We start from the raw sequence: 20,893 nt of genomic DNA, 5'->3' as shown, positions 1-20,893 counted from the left end.
ACTGTGAAATTGGAGGTACAAGTGATAAATTATAATGCTACTTAGCAATTTATGTAAAGTTTACAACTCGCATCAAGTTCCTGTGGCTGATTTCATGACACAATTCTATTTATAGCATATGACGTATTCGTTCAAGGCCGTCATGTATCCTATATAAATATTGTGTGTGATGAGAGAGGCAGTCAGTTGTAAACATTCCGTAAATTGGATGCATTAGTCTACAAAAAATGGCTGAAAATACGGGTAAAACAAAAATGGACACGGTGGAAAGACCTCCATTGAAGAAACATGACATAAAGTTATTGGATTTAGCATTCGCTATGGACTGCACGGGAAGTATGGGATCGTATATAGATTCGGCACGGGACAATATTCGTAAAATAGTTGAAGAAATTGTTGCCAGTGAAAAAAGTAACGTTCACCTGGCGTTAGTAGAATATCGTGATCACCCGCCAGAAGACGCTACATTTGTTACTCGTGTTCATGATTTTACGGCTTCTCCAAAAACTATGAAAGAATGGCTAAGCAACAGCCAAGCGACAGGGGGTGGGGACTGCCCGGAGGCAGTTGCTGACGCACTCCATGATGTTTTAAAATTAACTTGGCGAGAGGAGGCGACCAAAATCTGTGTCTGTATCTCAGACGCACCACCCCATGGTTTGAACTGCAGCGGTGATGGATTTCCAAACGGATGTCCGGCGGGTATCGATCCAATGGAGGTCACAAATCGGATGGCTGAGAAAGGCATCACACTATATATGGTTGGCTGCGAGCCAAGTATCACACCTTACAAGGACTTTTTCATGGCTGTAGCGTTTATTACGGGTGGACAGTATGTTCCTTTAACGAAAGCTCAGTTGCTGACTCAGGTTATTGTTGGTGGAGCACAGGAAGAGATGTCACTTGAACACTTTATGGACGAGGTTAACGCTGAGGCACAGGCAGATTTAGCTGCTGGCAGAGAAATCGACGAAGAAGAATTTACACGAAGAGTACATTCTAAAATGGTGTCAAAGGGCATAAAAACAAAACAGCTTCATAGGAATAAAGCTGAATTGTCGTCTGTCGCAGAATCTCCGGGAGCAAAGAAACTAGCGGACTTTAAAAACCTCAGTGATGTACGGAAGAATTTTAAACCCGACAGTGCACATAGTGAATTTGGACATGCAATGCCTGCAATGGCTCATGCACCGATGGCTATGCGTAGAAGCAGAGGGGGGCCTCCGATGGCGATGGGCGGAGGACCTCCAATGGCGATGGCTATGAGCGCTCCGCCACCGCCGCCTGGGGACGCAGAAAGTTATGAGACTGTGGAAGCAGACATATCTTATGCCCAGTCCAGCAGAATGGTGCAAAAATGCCTCAAAAGAAACATGATAAAAAAGTAGATGTTATACATCTGGAGTGGAAGAGTAATTTGTGTTAGGCCTAATACATTGTTTGTAATAGTATGTGCAATCACTTTATAAAATCTTTAAAAGTATATTATACATGTTAATGTGCTTATGGTACAAGAATTGTGAAATATCCTTTTGTGTATTTAATTATATATACTGTTATCTTATTTTGATATTTTTATATCTATACTTCATTTCAATTTTATGGAACTTTAATAATTTGAATGTAAATAATGTTATATAGTTGAAATAAAAAAAAATGTAAATGGTCTGCTTAATTTGTTTCATTTATACAATTCCATAATAATCTTCTGAAATTGTTTAAAGGCTTTGAAATAGAAATTTAAAAGTTGATGTACATCCCCGACAACATTAGCTTGTATCTGCATCTTGCACACACAAAAGAATTAAGAGATTTATGTTACTATGCTGCTATTATTTTTCTACAAGGGATGATCCACAGATCCGATCTGACATATTTATACCGTTTATTGTGACACATACATCATTTGCGTTCGGTTCTCCCAATGCTTAGTTTAATTTAAACATATTTATCCCAAAATAAACTACGTATGTGATACTTTGATTAAAGCAAGACAGGAAAAGATGAGAATGGGAGACAAGTCTGGTATTTTTTTATCCGCGGACAAAATAAAATTGTATGGGCACATAAAGCTTAAGTAGGAACATATAGTCTTAAAACATGAAAGTATGAGTTGTTATTTATGTAATAAGTTGAAAGTGGACAATGTTTGATAGAGGAGAAAGTACGAGCATATAAATGTACTTACCTTGTGCTTGCTCTTGTTTATCTTTTATAGGACTTACCTCTATCATAAAATATGCTGCATGAAAAGCTAACATTAAAAAGTGAGTTGACCCATCAAGAGAACTTAAATAGACATCTTTAGAAGGAACTGCTGAAGGAAAACTTTGACAGACAAGTTTTTTCTTGCACACCGGACTGCTGTTTCAGGTGATTTTACCCGTAACGAGGCTCTGCCGAGTTACCCGAGGGCAGGATATCCATATCTGCATCTACAACCAGTGGTATATCATTTTTCTTGCATATAGTATTTTACCAAATTATACAATAAAATTGCCGGCGTGGGTAAAATCACCGGGATTACAATAACCTGTCACTGGTTGTAGATGCAGATGGGAATATCCGGTTCGAGGGCGGAAACGGTGCTCTATATTCCCATCTGCATCTACTACAACTGGTAGATTATTTTTCTTGCATATTGTGTATTACAAAATATACAACGGATAAAACAAAACAAAATACGTACTTGTTTTATTTTTACAGTAGCGTAATATCCAAAGCTCGGGAGATAAACGTCCGTAAACAGAAATGGCATCATGACGTTTTTTTTTTCTTGCGTACCAGACGGGGATTTCCGGTGCTTTTACCGATTCTGGAAAACAGATTCTTGCACACCGGGCAGGCATTTCCGGTGCCCTCCGTCTGTTAAACATTGTTATTTGTCTTTGAAACGTAATGACATCTTCACCGGCTCCTAAAAAGACTTTCGACGATAATATCTATTAAAAAGTGATCCCCACCAAACCTAACGGACAATTTTACTAGACCTACAACTCTAATACCCTCCATTGCCAATAGTTAACATTTTGATTGTACTACTACTACTGGTGCCGCTACTTCTATTGCTATTACTACATGTACTTCTTCTTCTTCTACTACTACTACTGCTACTACTTCTACTACTACTACTACTACTACTACTACTACTACAACTGCTACTACTGATACTACTATACCTGCTTCCACTAATACGTCTTGTACATCTACCTCTTCTTCTCCTGCTGTTGTTGTTGCTGTCACTTATTCCTCTGCTGCTGCTGCTGCTACTGCAACTGCCACTACTACTACTACTACTATTACTACTTTCTATTGTTGCCGCTACCGTACTCATTACTGCCACTGCTAAGTATTGCAACTTCTATTAATACTAAGTTCTATGCTAGCAGTTTATTGTGCAGTTTTCTTCTGAAGAATTACTTCATACCGAAGTTTGCAGGGATTATTGACACTGGTGTGTTTTGTGAACGTATTGTGAATTGTTATTTTCCTGAAAAAATGTACGAGGGGCGTTCAATAAATACCCGGAAAAGTGCTCTCAATGCTTCATGTATCATCAAAAATAAATGAAAATTCTACAAAATGTAGACTAGAGAATACTGAGTTGATATGTCAAAATTACGTTGTCTTTGGATAACTAATAAGTAAATGCGAGTCCCCATGGCAACGTCATGTGACGTCATCCGGCCCAATTTTGTCTCTGTTTCTATTTTACATGCGCTAAAACATTACTTGCCACTTACCTATTTTTCAAGCTACCTTTTCTTAAATTGGGTTAATATTGATATGAAAAGTAAGCGTTATGCCAATAACGTCAAATTATAAATGTGACATCATTAAAATATTTGGCAGGCATATTGAGTTGGTCGTCGCTTGAAAATCAGTGTTGAACGGAGATGTGAATCGAAAATCAAGGAAAGAGACAAATGCTATGCTGAAAGAGGTTTAAGGGACAATGCCCTGAAGAAATAAAATTTTATTAGTGGGACGTGACATTTAAAAGTGGTCAGGAGAATACTGCTGACGACTTGTGTTACAGACATGAAAAATAACGTTCAGTCACATTTAATAAATTAAAGAGCTCCTTGATAGGGCATCAGTTCAGTGTCTAATTTCTTCAATACGACAGGAACATCATATGAACAGTATTTATTTATTCTTAGGAAGGTGTAAAATGCATTTAATGGTGATAAACATTGAATCAATGGTAATCACGAGCAGTATTGATTAATTAAGTGTGATATGACAGCATCATAATGACGCTGGGCCGCTTTTGAGGTGATGGCGTTGCCTAGGAGACGACAAATAAATATTCTGCATGTTCTGAAATCTGTAATTTAGGTATTTGCATTCAGTATGTTCATATCCGTCATATTTTTAAATTTTAGCAAAATGAGACTAGAAATAAAGAAATGAGAGCACTTTTCCGGGTATTTATTGAACACCCCTCGTATACACCAAGATATAGCGTCTAGAAATAGAATCTCTTTTCCCGTTGCGGAATGCTCAGATTTCTGTGTCAAGTGATGGTATCTGTGGCTAATGGTCAAACGGAAGGACGGACGGACGGAGGGACAATGGCAAATCTATATGCCCCCCTCCCCCGAGTGGGGGCATAAAATGCAGCAATTGGGCCTTAGATACATGAGTTATCACTAAATTTGACCAAATGACCGGGTGTCGTTTTTTTATGGGAGTCAATATTCTTCGTGAGGTTCAGTTTACTTCACGTGGGGGAGTCATAGTACTATGACCTGGAGGTCATAATACTATGACCGGTGGGTCACTTTTTCTATAGAATAATGACCGGGGGAGGGGGTCATTATTCTATGGGGGTCGAAATACTTCATTACACCGGCTCTCGTGTTGTTTACGCGGTAACACGACTGAGTCTCGTTACCGTTTAAATAGTTACCATCGAGCCGGATATTTCCATCATGGAAATATCCGGCTCGATGGTAACTATTTAAACGGTAACGGCTGCACCTACAACCAGTAATGGCGCACAAAAACGAAGTTCCGGTTTAGTTTTTTCATTTGTAGCGTCATTAAATGTTTTTCCTTAGAATAACATATTTTGAATCGAGAAATGTTCTGTCAGGCACAAAGAGCAACTATGAAGGTATTTGATTTTTATCGAATTTTGCAGTATGCTCGAACATATCAACAGAAGAGTCATCTGGCATTGGTGGTGGGGTTATGCTAGCAGGAGTCAACAGTCCGGTGTTCAAGAATAGAAGATTCTTTCGCTGCTTTTAGGTGCAGATGGGAATATCCGGCTCGAGAGAACTGTCTATGCGGAAACGAGCTCTGTCTGGGTAATATGTGCAGCTTAGTCTGATATGCAGAGACGCATATAAAATGACCTTATACATGTAATATGAGCAATAATGATATGTTATTGCTTGGATATTAGGCCTAGCTAATACTACGAAGTCGCCCTCAGAGAATGAAATAAGTAAAATGTGATTCATATTTGGAGAATATCACAAGCTTGTTTTGGAATCGTCTGGGGATCCCTGACAAATTCAAACTGCTGTTTAGCATCAGCCAAGAAAACTCGTCAAACTGTGAAAAATAAAACATTTTCGGACCGAATTCCGTAAAACTACTAGGATTTCAAGTCGTGCATGTTTTCGTTTTGTTATATTTACTTTGGTGTATGTGTGAAATGGTCCATCGATCACTGGATGTTGTTGTTGCCTTCACTCCGCTGCACTAAAGATAAAAATTATATATATATACTATCAGCGCGAAAGTCTTTTTCTTGTTCAAACTACGATATATTCGTATATAACTGGGAATGAATAAATTTAAACTTAATGCCTATTATTTATTACAGCGCCCACTGAATCATAATATCTTCTTCTGGGTGGTGTTACTTGTCGAATTAAAAATGTGTACCGAAGCGTACATGATATAAATCCATTACAGCATGTACTGAACCGTATACAGATAAATCGAGTATACATTAGCCAAATAATATTGATTTTGTATGGTGGCAGATTAAGGACATTTCGTTGTGGCGTCCTGACGCACATAACGAATATTTGAATAGTGTGTGTTGTTTTGGCACGCGCGTCAATGCGACAAAATGAAATTAACAATGCAACAAAAAACATGGAATGCGAAAGAACGAAACATTTTATCTCGCGAGGGCGTGGACATTTGTTTTGCGCATCTTGACGAAATAAAAAGTTGTTTCGTTTTGTCGCCTTGTACAGCACATTTTGTTGTCTCGCCCTGATGCATGCGCCAACGCGAGGCAAAGAAACATTTTATTTCATCTTTGCACATGTCGCTTTCGTTGTTGCGCGTTTGTATGTGCGCCAGTACGTGCGCACCTCAACGCAACATAAATGACCAAAACCAGCCACCATAGATTATGTTTGACCTTCCTAAAAGCAACGTAGCGTAAAATCGACACGGCAAACCTAACTTACACGATATATTCTGTGTTTAGAATAGTGGTGATTTTTATTTTATTTGTTTATTACTTTTTAGAAGTAATTAAAAAATCATTCAATAAACCAATCAACAACACCGTTAAACATCGGCCATCTCCGCCTGTAATGTCTATTTATATAAATGCTGTTATATGTTTGCAATATTTATATTCTACATACTGTTACCTTTTATGGACCGTTTAATTAAATGTGACAAATTCGGAAGTCAAACAAAACTTACGTATGTTGTATCATGAAAGGTAAGACTATCTTTTTTTCAATGTTTATACCTGATTCTGTTTAACAGAGAACGACAAACTTTTTTCCGGGGTACAAGGCCTGTACGGTTATCTCCCTTGGACCCATTAACTGCATGTCGAGCGAAGTAGACCAGACATTCATGCGAAAGATACACATATTTAGATAATTATATCATCAGATCTCACTTACCTTGACCTTGTTCTTAACATCTATTTCAGTTTTTATTAATAATAATATATCATTTTAAAGAAAGTACTTATATTTATATTTATCTATTTTTTTTCAGACATGCAATCTTTGACCTTTAGTTGGCATGCCAAGAACTGTTTCTGTTGATACATAAAAAATCTTAATACTGCACAGCCAGATCGAGAGAACATGCAAGAAGACGAGAAAGCAGCTATTGTTATTGACAACGGTTCCGGAATGTGTAAGGCTGGCTTTGCCGGCGACGACGCCCCGCGTTGTGTCTTTCCTTCTTTGATAGGGTACCCTAAATACGAGGTAAGACAAACAGCTGTATATTTCTATAAACGCTATTTAATAAATAAAAAAAATCTTTGCCATTGAGACGAACACGTCATATGCACGACCACTCCCTTAGGCAGATCCATACAAACATTAATGTTTTTAAGTTCTCCTTCTTTCCATACACCGTTACCCTATGGAATCAACTGCCACCCCTGATCGTTAATCAGCCTGATCCTGAACATTTCAGACATGCTGTTAACGCATCCCACTACTGTTAAGTGACTACACCCTGTTTTTATCCTGATTTTACCCTTGTTAATACAGTTTTATCTTGCACTATCTTCCTTTTGACATCTTACTGTCATTCTTTTAACTTTTATTCTGGCACAGACGCGCACCTGCTAGTTATACCCGAAAGGGGCGTCAAGCAGTATACATACATACATACATACATAAAGACCGACGCCTTCGAATCCCTAGGACACTTTTTCATCCTCATTTCTGTGTAAGCAATTGCAAATGCATTGACAAGTTGAGAACCAGCTGTTGATATATATAAACCTAAAGAGACTCTTTCTAAGTAAAAGCCGTTTCCTTTTCTGCGTAATTGGTCGATGGTATACCAGAACATTCTTCGCAAATACTTCAGTCTCAATTATGTTAAACATTAGCATAATAAACGGGCCACTGACTATCTTTTACACAAAACTTAACCTTGTTAAATACTTACCATAATGGGAGGACGTTCAAACGCGCTTCTATACTGTCATCCATGTCAGTTTAAGATCAAGCTTTACAATGAGAAAAAAGGTCCCGTGCCATTCCATCTTCCTTTGCTTACAGGAGCTGGGATATCTAAATAAGTTATCTAGTAAGTTAAGTGGTAGAACTATGGCTCAATAGTTGCTAAGATATATATACTCCAAATATAATTCTATAGTCAACTTTGCAGATAGAAATGCACGGCGCAGAATGCCGAGATTCGTTTGTTGGAGATGAAGCTCAAAGAAAGCGGGGTATTCTCTCCCTTAATTATCCTATACAGCATGGAATTATCACAAACTGGGACGATATGGAGAAAATATGGTACCATACATTCTACAACGAACTTCGTGTAGCGCCAGAGGAGCAACCCGTACTGCTGTCAGAATCTCCATTTAATCCAAAAGCTAACAAAGAAAACATGGCACAGGTAACAAAACTGTTGGTTAACGTTGACAGAAAATGGATTATCGTGAAAACACTTTAATTAATATATCTTTCTTAAGCATACGAACTGTATCATCCCGGTAGAATATTGCTGAAACCAAAATCATGTCAAAATAAATCCTTACAATGCTATATGTTTAGGAAAAACATTGCCCTTGAGTGTTGTACTTTATCAATGATTTATCTGTACTTTAGTTACGTATGATTTATCCACAGATAATGTTCGAAAAGTTCTACGTCCCGGCTTTCTACGTTAGTATCCAGGCCGTCCTGTCGCTATTTGCTTCCGGGAGACACGCTGGAGTGGTCATAGACTCTGGTGATGGCGTCACACATATTGTCCCAGTCGAAGGAAGTAGGTAGTCTAAAATATTCCCCTTATTAAATGAAATAGATACATTTATTGTTTCTACCGAATGAGGCAAGTATCTTCATGAAACGTAACATGGATGACATATATTATAAAAAGAACAATTACAGAATGTAGATGGCTTCACGTAGCATATCTTACATTGTCCGTATCGAAGGAAGTAGGTATCTTCGTACGAGTTCACCCCTATTACCCGTATCGTAAGAAGTCATTTATATGGTCTCTATGCAGGTGTGCAGACATTCAAGAGCCGCATGGCGCGAACAATGGAAAATCCAAATAGTTCTATATGTTAGCGCTGTAGAGGATTGTTCTTTTTTCTGTTTTGCATCAATATCATGCTGAAACGTCATGTCTACAGATGCAGCACATTTTGGTAGCATTTACATGGTGAAATAATTTCTCTTCAAATCAGGCCATACATCGCCTTTACAATTACAAGTTTCTGTTTTAGGCTTAGATTTTACAATTTGTTTTTCTTTCTTTTGATCTTTATTGACAAAGTGCTTCAAGAAATTGCAGGATACTGAATAAATTTACAAAGGGTGTTAGTGCTGCCCGTGCAAGATTGGTAATTTTACCTGTAACAAAGGCCAGTTGTAAAGTGGATGTATACCTCTAGGTTTCGGCATCATCATTTATTTTTGTTTTACATCAGTTTAGTATGGATATATAATCTTAACTATAGAAATATACGCCTTCTGTATGTAGCCATGAGTTTGAGTTTCATTTGCATTTGAACTATCAAGTTGTCTTGTCGAAAGTCGATGGTCGTATCTAGGTCGGTATTTAGGTGTCCGCCTGTGCCTGATATAAGATCTGGGTGACCACGTGCACCTTGGGTCTCCCAACACCATTCAAGCTGGAAAGTGAATATGTCTATATGGTGTAACTATAAGCTAAAATCAATCAAAGAACAAACTATCAAATGTATTTGAATTTTTCAGTTTATCCTATTCCATACGCCATTATGCGGATAGATGTTGCCGGGCGGGACCTGACTCGCTATCTAAGCAGACTGTTGCAGGAGAGAGGCCATAGCTTCAGCACATCCGGTATTAAAAATATTTTACTTTACATTTCGAACCGGATCTCGCTTGATTTTAATAGGCACCTATCCTGTATATTTGTTTACAGAGTTTACATTTTGTTAATGCGTCTCGAGTAAAACTGATAAAACAGCATATCTTTTCGCAAATCTTTAATTATGTTTCAATACTTATTTTTTGCTTCTTCTTTATTGAAATTTAGATCTTTAAAGTATGCGTGTAGTATTAAAACTTCTGTTAATTTCCTCACATCAACGTTTAATGAAATTTTATGGATTGACGGACGCACATTTCATGAAATTAAAACATATTTTATGGCGTTAAATTAATACAAATACCACTTCTATGAAAATGTTTCATTTGCCGTGACAAAAACAGACATTACAAAATATGAAAATTCGAAATATAAACTGATGAGATTAAATATCTTATTCCTCTTTCTCAGACATCAGATTAGAAAAAATATGCCTTTGATTATTTTTAGCCGAGATGGAAATAGTTCGGGACATTAAAGAAAAATTGGGTTATGTAGCTCTCGACTTCCGGAAGGAAATGCAGACGACGCAATGTACTTCCGCCAATGACAGGACTTACGAACTCCCAGATGGTCAGAAAGTTATTGTCGGAAATGAAAGGTTCCGTTGTGCAGAGGCATTGTTTGATCGAACTCTTTTAGGTATTAACTGATTTATGTTTTTTCTTCATTTCATGTGTTAATAGTAAGTTAGTTATGAATAGGAGCTACAGCTCTCACATTTTCCCACCAGGTTCGGTACTTGAAGTTTTTTTATTAGCTCGACTATTCGAAGAATAGTCTAGCTATTCTACTCACCCTGGCGTCGGCGTCGGCGTCGGCGTCGGCGTCGGCGTCGGCGTCGGCGTCACACCTTGGTTAAGTTTTTGCATGCAAGTACATACAGCCATCAATTAAAGTCATATAGCTTTGAAACTTATTTTTTCTTTTTCTAGGTCAATTACCAACCTCTCTGGGTCAAGTCCCATAACTCTGACATGTATTTTGAGCAAATTATGCCCCCTTTTGGACTTAGAAAATTTTGGTTAAAGTTTTACATGCAAGTTACTATCTCCAAAACTAATGCAGATATTGATTTGAAACTTCAAATGTGTCTTCGGGGTTATAAAACTAGTTGATAGCACCAAGTCCCATAACTCTGACTTTCATTTTGGTCAAATTATGCCCCCTTTTGGACTTAGAAAATTCTGGTTAAAGTTTTGCGTGCAAGTACATACAGCTATTTCTAAAAGGCATATAGATTTGAAACTTATTTTTTCTTTTTCTAGATCAATTACCAACCTCACTGGGTCAAGTCCCATAACTCTGACATGTATTTTGAGCAAATTATGCCCCCTTTTAGACTTAGAAAATTTTGGTTAATGTTTTACATGCAAGTTATTATCTCCAGAACTAATGCAGATATTGATTTGAAACTTCACATGTGTCTTCGGGGTTATAAAACTAGTTGATAGCAGCAAGTCCCATAACTCTGACCTTCATTTTGGCCAAATTATGCCCCCTTTTGGACTTAGCAAATTCTGGTTAAAGTTTTGCGTGCAAGTACATACAGCTATTACTAAAAGGCATATAGATTTGAAACTTACTTTTTCTTTTTCTAGATCAATTACTATCCTCACTGGATCAAGTCCCATAACTCTGACATGTATTTTGAGCAAATTATTCCCCTTTTTGGACTTAGAAAATACTGGTTAAAGTTTTGCGTGCAAGTACATACGGCAATTACTAAAAGGCATATAGATTTGAAACTTATTTTTTCTTTTTCTAGATCAATTACCAACCTCACTGGGTCAAGTCCCATAACTCTGGCATGTATTTTGGGAAAATTATGCCCCCTTTTGGACTTTGAAAATTCTGGTTAAAGTTTTACATGCGAGTTTCTATCTCCAAAACTAATGCAGATATTGAATTGAAACTTCACATGTGCCTTCGGGGTTATAAAACTAGTTGATAGCAGCAAGTCCCATAACTGATATGCATTTTGGTCAAATTATGCCCCCTTTTGAACTTAAAACTCTTTTGATATTTAACCTTTTCGGGTAATATTTTCCTGCTTCTGTGACAATATTTCGAATAGTCGAGCTTGGCTGTCTTACGGACAGCTCTTGTTATCTCTGTAATGATAGAAATCATGCCAAGCAAGCAACAAACTTAAAGTAAAAACAAACAGAACATAACACGCATCATAGAGAAGAAAACTTTGGGTTAAACCCGATACACAAGCAATCGCTATATATGACAGTTCAATTTAATTTGTTTCAAAACATACATATAATTAACAATTTTCCCTTTATTGTTGTTTAGGGCAAGAAAAGCAGAATGGTTTCAGTGACCTGATATACGAATCCATCATGAAGTGTGATATAGACCTTAGGAGACATTATTTCTGCAATATCATCATGTCAGGAGGCTCAACCATGTTCCCAGGTAATTATTCTAAAGTAACTGTGAACATACCAGCCATTCAAACTGACAACATTGTAGAGCATCTAAGTGAAGGCAACATGCTTAAATGCATTGCCGTGGTCGTAGATTTTATGAAATTAGTCGAGATCAGTGTATAATATACATTTGTAATAAAGTGCTGCAGCAAAATCTGCGATAGTGTGGTTTATTCTATACGATGTCCAAGATTTACCTGTATTTTCATCTTCTACAAATTACAAATTATTCTACCACATACACAGTTTACACTGCTTATATTGATTATGAAGTTAATTTTATCTTTAAGGAATGGCAGAAAGAGTAGAGAAAGATCTCAGAAGCTTCACACAACCAACAAATATTGTCAAGGTCGTTGCGCCGCCTGAAAGGAAGTACTCTGTGTGGATTGGAGGCTCGATCGTAGCATCTTTATCAACTTTTCAAAGTATGTGGGTAAGCAAAGAGGAATATGAAGAAAGTGGACCGGCAATTGTACATCGGAAGTGCGTGTATTAACTTGTTGGCCCAATTCAATACCACAAAATAGCAAAAGTACATGGACATTGAAACGACCTACCTGTCAAGAGCAATGAAAAGATATGATGTTATGATAGAAGCTTGTAACTGACCTAACAAATGTCCGAGTCAGGACTAGTTTGTTTGGTAAGATGATACACGTATCTGTATCCAGTACAGTTATAAAGCTTATTGGTAGTACAAATGCATATGCATGTATAGTGGAAGACTAGAAAACCTATTTGGTCCATTCTGTTGATGTTCGCCATGCTGGCATTGCACTTAACAGCGTCTAATTAACCTGATCACCTAAGGCAGACATCGGTTCGAGATGAGACAGACAAATATTTCGTGGTGGGACTTCGGTTCATTTTCAGAAAAATAATTTCAACGAAATCTATCAGTTGATGAAATACTCCACTAACACAACTTATTATTAAGGAGAAGCGCTTTTTCAAATAACACTGTCATTATATTTCGCCTCTGCTTTCAAGCGACAATGAAGTATCAAGAATAGATATCAAGTATTATTTGCCTTTTATTGCGGGTAATGTAGTAAATTTGGCAATTTTATGGTTATAATCCGTTTTCAGAAGTGCAATTCCTTTTGTACATCTAGTAGTCCAAAGATATCCATTCTCAACTGCTGCACAAGAAATGTTGTAGCCGCTACTATTGCGAAAAGGCGCGTGAATTAAATTAAATATTTCAGAAAGTTGTTTAATATATGTCTTTCGTATATTTATAACTTTGGATGTATTTTGTTGTGGTCATTGGTTTTGCCAACATAAATCAGCGGCGAAGAATTTGTGGTTTATACTTTTTTTATAAAGCCATTTACATGAAACAAAACGATTAAACAAATATACATGAGCAAAAACAAAACTGAATTCTTGTTTGCTTCTTTGCTACTAAAACGAGTGTATACAAGGAATTTCTTTTTTAAACTTTCGAACAGCTATACGTCACCTTAAGCATCTACCATTGATCATTTCGACATTCAAAATACCAACTGCACGTTCACTCCGGATACTTTGGATCTGTGCAGAGGCATTTGAACGGAAATCGTCCATTACAACATGGCTGCCACGTGAGTTTTGGCGCCAGTTTTTTCCAAGTGAACTGAGTTTCCACCGGTTCTACAGAATTTTTATGATTGTCGATTGCTTGTAATATAATACTAGATATTTCTTTGTAAGTGTTCGAATTTGCGTCTATTGGATTACTTTCTCCGAGGTCAGAGGTCATGTCGTAAAGTTTCGGTGTTGTTAAGGCAACATCAAAGTTACAACTGCAGACGAAAGTGCAAACTTTTGATCCAGGAATTAAATCAGGTTCATGTGTCACCAGTTTCCATGTTTTTGATCCTGTTATTAAAACAAGAAGATCAGAAAATACATCTTACTAAACGGAATACGGATTTCTTTTTTCTTAGTCTAAAAGGAAATGTGAGATTTCATATAATTTACATGGCTATAATGTAAACTAGCTCAAGATATTTAACTTTCGAGAATATAAAATTCATGTAATAAAATGGTAAAATATAAGAAAGCCAAGAACGTGCTACGTACCATCACGCGGTCGGTATCTGGCAGCTTTCAATCTATTACCACAGTAATGAAACATGAACTCGTGCGGTGATACAGAAACGTCTCCTTTGAGTAAAGGTAAAATATCTCTTCCATCAATCTGTCGATCTGAAGGTAACTCAACCCCGACAGCTGTCGAGATCAAGTTGTAAATATCCATCAGAGAAGTAGGTTCATCTATGACTTTTCCTTCATTTAGGACACTTGGCCATTTAATCATTCCTGGAACACGAATCCCGCCATCTGGTGAACCGTGTGTCTTGCCCCCTGCAGAGTTAAGGCAATTTATGTATCATATATTTTCACGCCTTTTGGAAACTATTAAAGTTTTGAGAGTTTTAATTAAAACTCCATTTTACATAGATAACAGATGTCCATATCGCAGAGAAATAAGAATCTTTCGAAATATTTAAATGAATAAAAACTTAAAATATTAAACTATCAATATCAGGGACTCACTGACCGAATGGTTAAGGTACCGGTCTTCTACAGTCTTGCTTAATATTGCTTAGTTCGAAACCTTGCAACGAAAATAGCATACATGAAAGAACCTGCTGAGCCGATTTGTCCACGCCGGTGGTGCCCGCCCATAAATAAAGTAATGTTCATGTAAATTGATGCTGTTAAAACTGGAAAATCGCTAGATGACCTTAAATTATGCCAATGTGGTCCAACACAACAAAACACACCTAGCAACAGGTACAGAAAGGACATATGCTTATGTTAACAACATAGCTCTATCGATATACTACTATATATCTGCTATTACGTATGAGACGAGGTACATCAAACGAACTGAGCAACTGAAACGTCCAGTGTAATGAAGTCAGTCGAAGTCTTCTTACAGCACACGGTATAGGAATGATTTTGATTAAATGAGTTGTTTATTTATTTGTTGGTTAACGTCGCACCGACACAATTTAAGTCATATGGCGACTTCAGCTTTAATGGTGGAGAACCCAGGTGCCCCTCCGTGCCTATTCATCACGACGGCACTGTAAACCACGACCTTCGTAAGCCACTGATGGCTTCCTCAGTGAAGAATTCTACACCCAAATGAGGTTTCGAACCCACATCGATGAGGCAAATGTTGAAGTCAGCGACTAACCACTCGGCCACGGAGCCCTAAATGGTTTGTCCGCTGACTTTATTGAGTGGTAAATCAATTAATTTGTTAGTTCACATTGCTGTCTGAAGTCTGTAATACGCTGAAATGTGCATACCTTTTAGTATACCGTTATAACCACCATCCGTTCCTATTTCTAGATGGCCCCCATTATCCGACGTGAAGTAAACCAGCGTGTTATCTTCAAGCCCATACTTCCTTACTGCTTTTAAAATTTTTCCAACGGACCAATCAAGTTCTTCTAACGCGTCTCCATATCGGCCGAACTTGCTGCGCCCCTCAAACTCTTTAGCTGTCCTTAGAAAGACGTGCATATGGACCCAGGACATAACGAGCAAGAACGGTTTTTCTGCTGCCGTTGCGTTCTGAATAAACTCCAAACCTTCATTCACTAAACGCTGACTCAAACCCGCTAATCTGATTGGCTGTTCAACTAGATCATAATTCCTGTGGATAAAGCTGCTTAAAAGTGTGTAATTTTCAAACAGTATGTATACAAATGTCACTGGTACTGACCAAATAAATACAAAAACCACAAAAGAAAATACACGGATGTAATTAGCCCTATATAGACACCAAAGAGACACAGCGGTCACAGCCCAAATAGAAAACAGTTCGCCATACCAGTAAGGCCTTTGGCTTGTTATTACTTTAGTTTCATGTCCAAAGTCATCCAGATTAGTGCCAATAAGTCCATAGAAGTAATCAAAGCCCTGATTTAAAGGATGGTGCTCAAAGTCTCCTAACGTATCTTTGTGCAAACCCAGATGCCATTTGCCTGAAAACAAATGAACAGTTTTCATGGAGGATGATCAGCATGCATGTAGTTCATTATACTGATGTCCACATTCAGACCTATGTTTCAGAGCACTGGAGGAACATTGATTTGGCTAAACTAAACAAAAGATCTTGTCGGTAGCCAAACGAATTATCGTCTATAGAATTCTTATGAAACCTTAGATTTTACTTTACAAGATATAAGGACATGTTAATCTGCAAATAAATGCCACTTTCTTTAAATTTAAAAATGATACATCGTAGTTTTCATGCATGCTTGCAGAAAACAATCTTTTATGTGTAGTTAGAATTTTTCATTCGTAATATTATAAGCCCTGAAAATATTAATCATTACCTATAAATCCATTCATATATCCGGCTTTCTTGGTTTGTTCAGCAAAAGTTACTTCCGACGACGGCAGACCGCAACTCGAATACGGCCACGTGTTTACTCTCATCAAACCAGTGGCCGCCATGCCTATAATATATGTTATAAATACATTTGCTCTAACCGATGAATAAGAAAAGAGTAAAACAAAATACATGCACAACAAAACATTAACTATCTAGGTGTCAGTCATTCGGTAGCACCTCTAATGGTTACGAAAAGGGTAAAGAAAATCAGCGTTTATACGGAGATAAAGTAATAGATCGGATATTGTTCGATATAACCAAAGACACTTTGGGTTCAACGAGCTAAGTGATATAAGTCTGATGAGCGGCTAAGGCCCACAGAAAAAATTCAAGCTTTCAAGTCACCTTTTGCTACAAAGTCATACCATAAAAAATAAACTACTTGATTGTATCTTTCAGATTCTGTCAAATAGTTTTATATATTTTTTAAAGATGAAGTTTGGCAAAGTCTTAAGTGACTTAGCCTGCATGTACGCCCGTAAAGTACATCCTGTATTATAGCATGACCGTGAACGAGAGCTGTGTTACACCGTAAAGTATTAACGCGTTTTGGTACTGAGTATGTACTGAGTACCAAAAGTTTTGCCGTGTCAAACCAAATATATTTAACAAATCTTCTATCCAGTTCGTGTATCAATGGCGTCTTAAAAGATCGATTATGCGAACGTACAATAATTCAAAGGCCAAAAATGTGACGGAATATCTTGCTGCTTTTTTGTCTTATTGCCCTGTTTGGTGTTTTCACTCTGGCAACGCAACAACGCGATAATTCAGCATAATGCCTCCCCTTCATAAAATATCATCATCATAATCGTCGTCGTTATAATAATTATGTATACAAGGTAAAACGTGGCTTTACATGTTAGCTGAAGAAGCAAGATAGGCAACGGACAGCCAATGACTCTAACAGCAAGTTTACAACATGTGCCCAAGTGGGCAAAACACATGTAAAATAGTCTAGTTATAAGAAACGTTATACATCAAATGCCTTAATATAATGGTACCAAAATTCGTTTCATTCCTTGTTCATAGACGATTCTTGCACAGTTTCAACGCATCATTACCATGATTACTCAGCCGCACCTTTTCAACGCATCAATACCATGAATAGTCCTTGTGCTCGGCCGCACATTTTCAACGCATCGATACCATGAATACTCAGCCGCACCTTTTCAACGCATTGATACCATGAATACTCCTTGTACTCGGCCGCACATTTTCAACGCAACGATACCATGAATACTCAGCCGCACCTTTTCAACGCAACGATACCATGAATACTCAGCCGCACATTTTCAACGCAACGATACCATGAATACTCAGCCGCACCTTTTCAACGCATTGATACCATGAATACTCCTTGTACTCGGCCGCACACTTTCAACGCAACGGTACCATGAATACTCAGCCGCACCTTTTCAACGCAACGATACCATGAATACTCGGCCGCATTTTCGCGCAAAGAACCTAGGCTGTATCGCGTTAATGTGCGTTTTCTATGTTGTTATTAATAGTGAGAACCTCAGACCTGTTTGGCTTTCATACACAGTTTACTTTGTGGATTTATACTGTTACAAAGAAAATATCAGCTCTGTATTACCTGTGCGAACGGGATATCGACCAGTCAGGAACGCAGACCTGCTCGGCGTGCACGTGCTTGCCGCTGTCAAATGCTGTGTCATCTTGACTCCTTCCCTAGCTATGCTGTCAATATTCGGTGTCCTAACGGAAGTGTTTCCATAACAACCGAGGTCGCCGTATCCAAGGTCATCGGCAATAAAAATAATGACGTTAGGTTTGGAGCTTACACACGGGAACAAAAGGAATAGTAACAAATAAAGATCCATTCCTCCTGAAATACTGTAAATAAATCTAGACCTATTTCTTATCATACTGCACTCAAGCTGTAAATTGATCAATTTAAACTGTTTGTACTGATGAATTTTATAGTATGCATTTTCTTTGTAATAGGACCGTTAATAATTTACATCCTGGTCGAAGTGACTGTACTTTAACAAGTAATAATAATAATAATAATAATAATAACAATAATAATAATTAATAATGAATAATTAACTAGATAGAACTATCCGAACTGAAATAATGTAAATCATACTCACAGCAAGTGAAACTGTTATATATACCAGGTCACGCCATACAGACCTTGTTTACATTGGTACATGTATACCGTGTACACTACTTGATATTACACTTTGATATGCTATCATTTCAAATATTCACCGTGTCCAATCGTTACTTTATAAACTGGATTTGAAAGTAATATCCAAGATCAAAATGGAGTAGAATCATTTATTATATTTAGAAATGTGTTTGTCAGTGATGACATATAGGGCAGGATGTGCTCCTTTCACTGCTAAATGTACATTGCTTTCCAATTTCTTGTACCTTTGACCGCAGACCGGTATTGATTTCACCTTTACTTCCTGTAAATATCTGGGGTATGGTCATTTAACAGCTAATTAAAATTGTACATTTTGATTTATGGATGAAAAATTCCACAGGTTTTCGAATGGAGTAGATAATATTTTCTTAAGGGGTGTGCAGGTGGTCTGAGCTGCATTGTTAGACAGTATAACCCGTTGCAAGACTCCTGTGGAAATAGCTTACGTCATAAATCTGAATATTCTACTACTCTGATACGGAGTGATCTCCCGTAAACGATTTATAGTCAACTCGTCCCCAAGTTAACTCGTCCCCATATCCCTTGACGATTTCAAACTGGTCATTTCGTCCCCCACTTTTTGGCTCCCTCCTCTTTAGTCTTAATATTTGATAAATATAATTACGATGTAAAATATGTGTTCTGTAAAATATGTTATACATGTACATAAAAAGCATAGGATTTTTACTTTAAAAACTACATTTCGTTTTTCATTAGTACCCGATCATATGTAAAAGTGCAGAGTACATGCACGTTTCGTAGCTGAAAAGTGTGCGTTGACTAATGCGGCCGTGTATCTTTGTTAAAGGTACTTCTTGTCTTAGTTTCTTTGGAAAACCATACGGAAATAAAGGCTAACGACAAGGACGTGTGCTATTTCCTGTACCCTTTGGAGTAAAAATAAAATTTTACTTGTTGCATGTTTATCGGCTAATATCACAGTCTATGGTCCGGAACTTGGTTATATTATAAATAACAAAACTAAAATCAAATGAGGGTTTTGGCAAGAGAAACACGGTAACGTGTATAGCCATTTAAAACATTATTGTTGTAGAGTAAATTTTCTTTAATAATAACATGGTTGGGATATATGACTAAGTTTACTGCCGTAACTCTTTGAAATGATTATGTGAAGTTAATTGAAGCACGAGTACTTTCTATATTCTAAGTATGTAAAATGGTTTCGTTGAAATTCTGTATTTTATTATGTAATATTACCTTCATTGTATGTTTAGCATAGAAAGAAAAAGCGTTCATTTTCGTATTTAATGAACGTTAAATGATAATCGACACTACTACATTTACTTTTTTTCCATTGATTTAAGGATATTTTGAATAATAATTAGAAACTGAATTTTTATCTGACAGCGAATTATAATTTCACGTGGACAGATGTTTTGGCTTTTTTTTTGTTAAGATGATAATGATATTTATTTTGATATTTTCACGCTCATGGAAGCAAACCACTCATTTCTGTAGCAAGCTTCTATAGAAAGGTAAATATCAGAATTAAATGTTCCTATTTCGTTTGTTTAGACGGGCGTTAACCACACTGGGCAAATCATAAAAGATTTATGGATTGCAAGAAGTCACGATGTAGTTCATACCCGTCTAAACACACAGAAAGTGACATTTATTTCTTGATTAAACCGAGAAATGTCATATCAAAACAGAAACAGACATGTTGGAATAACAACATACTCGGTATTCTGAATGTCTTGTCCAGACAGATTTATTTTGTAAAAATACAGCAGAAGTTATTATGCCTTATGGATGATTTAGGTCCTCACAATATAAAATTTCACTGATAGAACGTTTTAAGTAAAGAGAAAACAGATCACTTCTTTATTTACACAATTTGTGGTTTCTTATTGCGTACACAATCGTACATAAAGAAAAATGTATCAACATTTAATATCTTTATATAGATCTACATCTTTAGTACTTTTCGTTTAGAGTTGTACTACATACATGTCATTGTCATCATCTCTGGTTTTACCATACACCAGCTTTTCTCGAAAATAA

General features: G+C 37.1%; 3 protein-coding genes across 6 annotated transcripts; 2 read left to right on the top strand and 1 right to left on the bottom strand.

Annotated features, from left to right (window-relative positions):
* The first annotated feature begins 170 nt into the window (after positions 1-170).
* LOC123525666 (uncharacterized) lies at positions 171-1,668 on the top strand. The gene has a single exon (XM_045304811.2). The coding sequence runs from the start codon at positions 228-230 to the stop codon at positions 1,386-1,388; it is 1,161 nt and encodes a 386-aa protein (XP_045160746.2). The 5' UTR covers positions 171-227; the 3' UTR covers positions 1,389-1,668.
* A 3,326-nt stretch (positions 1,669-4,994) lies between these two features.
* LOC123545063 (actin, non-muscle 6.2-like) lies at positions 4,995-13,163 on the top strand. Of its 2 annotated transcripts, none has more exons than XM_053538860.1 (8): positions 4,995-5,318; positions 6,994-7,211; positions 8,131-8,370; positions 8,604-8,742; positions 9,705-9,812; positions 10,291-10,482; positions 12,145-12,267; positions 12,572-13,163. In XM_053538860.1, exons 2-8 carry the CDS (start codon positions 7,086-7,088, stop codon positions 12,778-12,780), a joined length of 1,137 nt encoding a protein of 378 aa, XP_053394835.1. In that variant the 5' UTR covers positions 4,995-5,318; positions 6,994-7,085; the 3' UTR covers positions 12,781-13,163. The 2 variants fall into 2 exon arrangements, with proteins under 2 accessions (XP_053394835.1, XP_053394828.1); XM_053538853.1 differs by lacking the exon at positions 4,995-5,318 and adding an exon at positions 5,898-6,706.
* Positions 13,164-13,300: 137 nt separating this feature from the next.
* Positions 13,301-18,908, bottom strand: LOC123545062 (steryl-sulfatase-like). Of its 3 annotated transcripts, none has more exons than XM_053538841.1 (6): positions 18,807-18,908; positions 18,287-18,546; positions 16,628-16,750; positions 15,593-16,273; positions 14,352-14,636; positions 13,301-14,147 (listed from the first exon to the last, which is right to left on the bottom strand). In XM_053538841.1, exons 2-6 carry the CDS (start codon positions 18,531-18,533, stop codon positions 13,801-13,803), a joined length of 1,683 nt encoding a protein of 560 aa, XP_053394816.1. In that variant the 5' UTR covers positions 18,534-18,546; positions 18,807-18,908; the 3' UTR covers positions 13,301-13,800. The 3 variants fall into 3 exon arrangements, with proteins under 3 accessions (XP_053394816.1, XP_045187267.2, XP_053394812.1); XM_045331332.2 differs by having other exon boundaries at positions 18,287-18,538; XM_053538837.1 differs by lacking the exon at positions 18,807-18,908 and having other exon boundaries at positions 18,287-18,722.
* Between the last annotated feature and the right edge of the window lie 1,985 nt (positions 18,909-20,893).

The sequence above is a fragment of the Mercenaria mercenaria genome, chromosome 1, assembly GCF_021730395.1.
Source record: "Mercenaria mercenaria strain notata chromosome 1, MADL_Memer_1, whole genome shotgun sequence".
Lineage (NCBI taxonomy): Eukaryota > Metazoa > Mollusca > Bivalvia > Venerida > Veneridae > Mercenaria > Mercenaria mercenaria.
The sequence above is the reverse complement of the archived record's forward strand: the minus strand, read 5'-3'. Positions and strand labels throughout refer to the sequence as shown.

Coding starts and splice junctions, on each gene's coding strand:
- LOC123525666 (XM_045304811.2), top strand. CDS start 228: ATGGCTGAAAATACGGGTAAAACAAAAATGGACACGGTGGAAAGACCT.
- LOC123545063 (XM_053538860.1), top strand. CDS start 7,086: ATGCAAGAAGACGAGAAAGCAGCTATTGTTATTGACAACGGTTCCGGA. Junction 7,212..8,130: donor TAGGGTACCCTAAATACGAG/GTAAGACAAACA, acceptor TCAACTTTGCAG/ATAGAAATGCACGGCGCAGA. Junction 8,743..9,704: donor TATTGTCCCAGTCGAAGGAA/GTAGGTAGTCTA, acceptor TGAATTTTTCAG/TTTATCCTATTCCATACGCC.
- LOC123545062 (XM_053538837.1), bottom strand. CDS start 18,578: ATGATAAGAAATAGGTCTAGATTTATTTACAGTATTTCAGGAGGAATG. Junction 14,637..15,592: donor TTATAACGGTATACTAAAAG/GTATGCACATTT, acceptor TTAACTCTGCAG/GGGGCAAGACACACGGTTCA. Junction 14,148..14,351: donor CAGATACCGACCGCGTGATG/GTACGTAGCACG, acceptor TTTTAATAACAG/GATCAAAAACATGGAAACTG.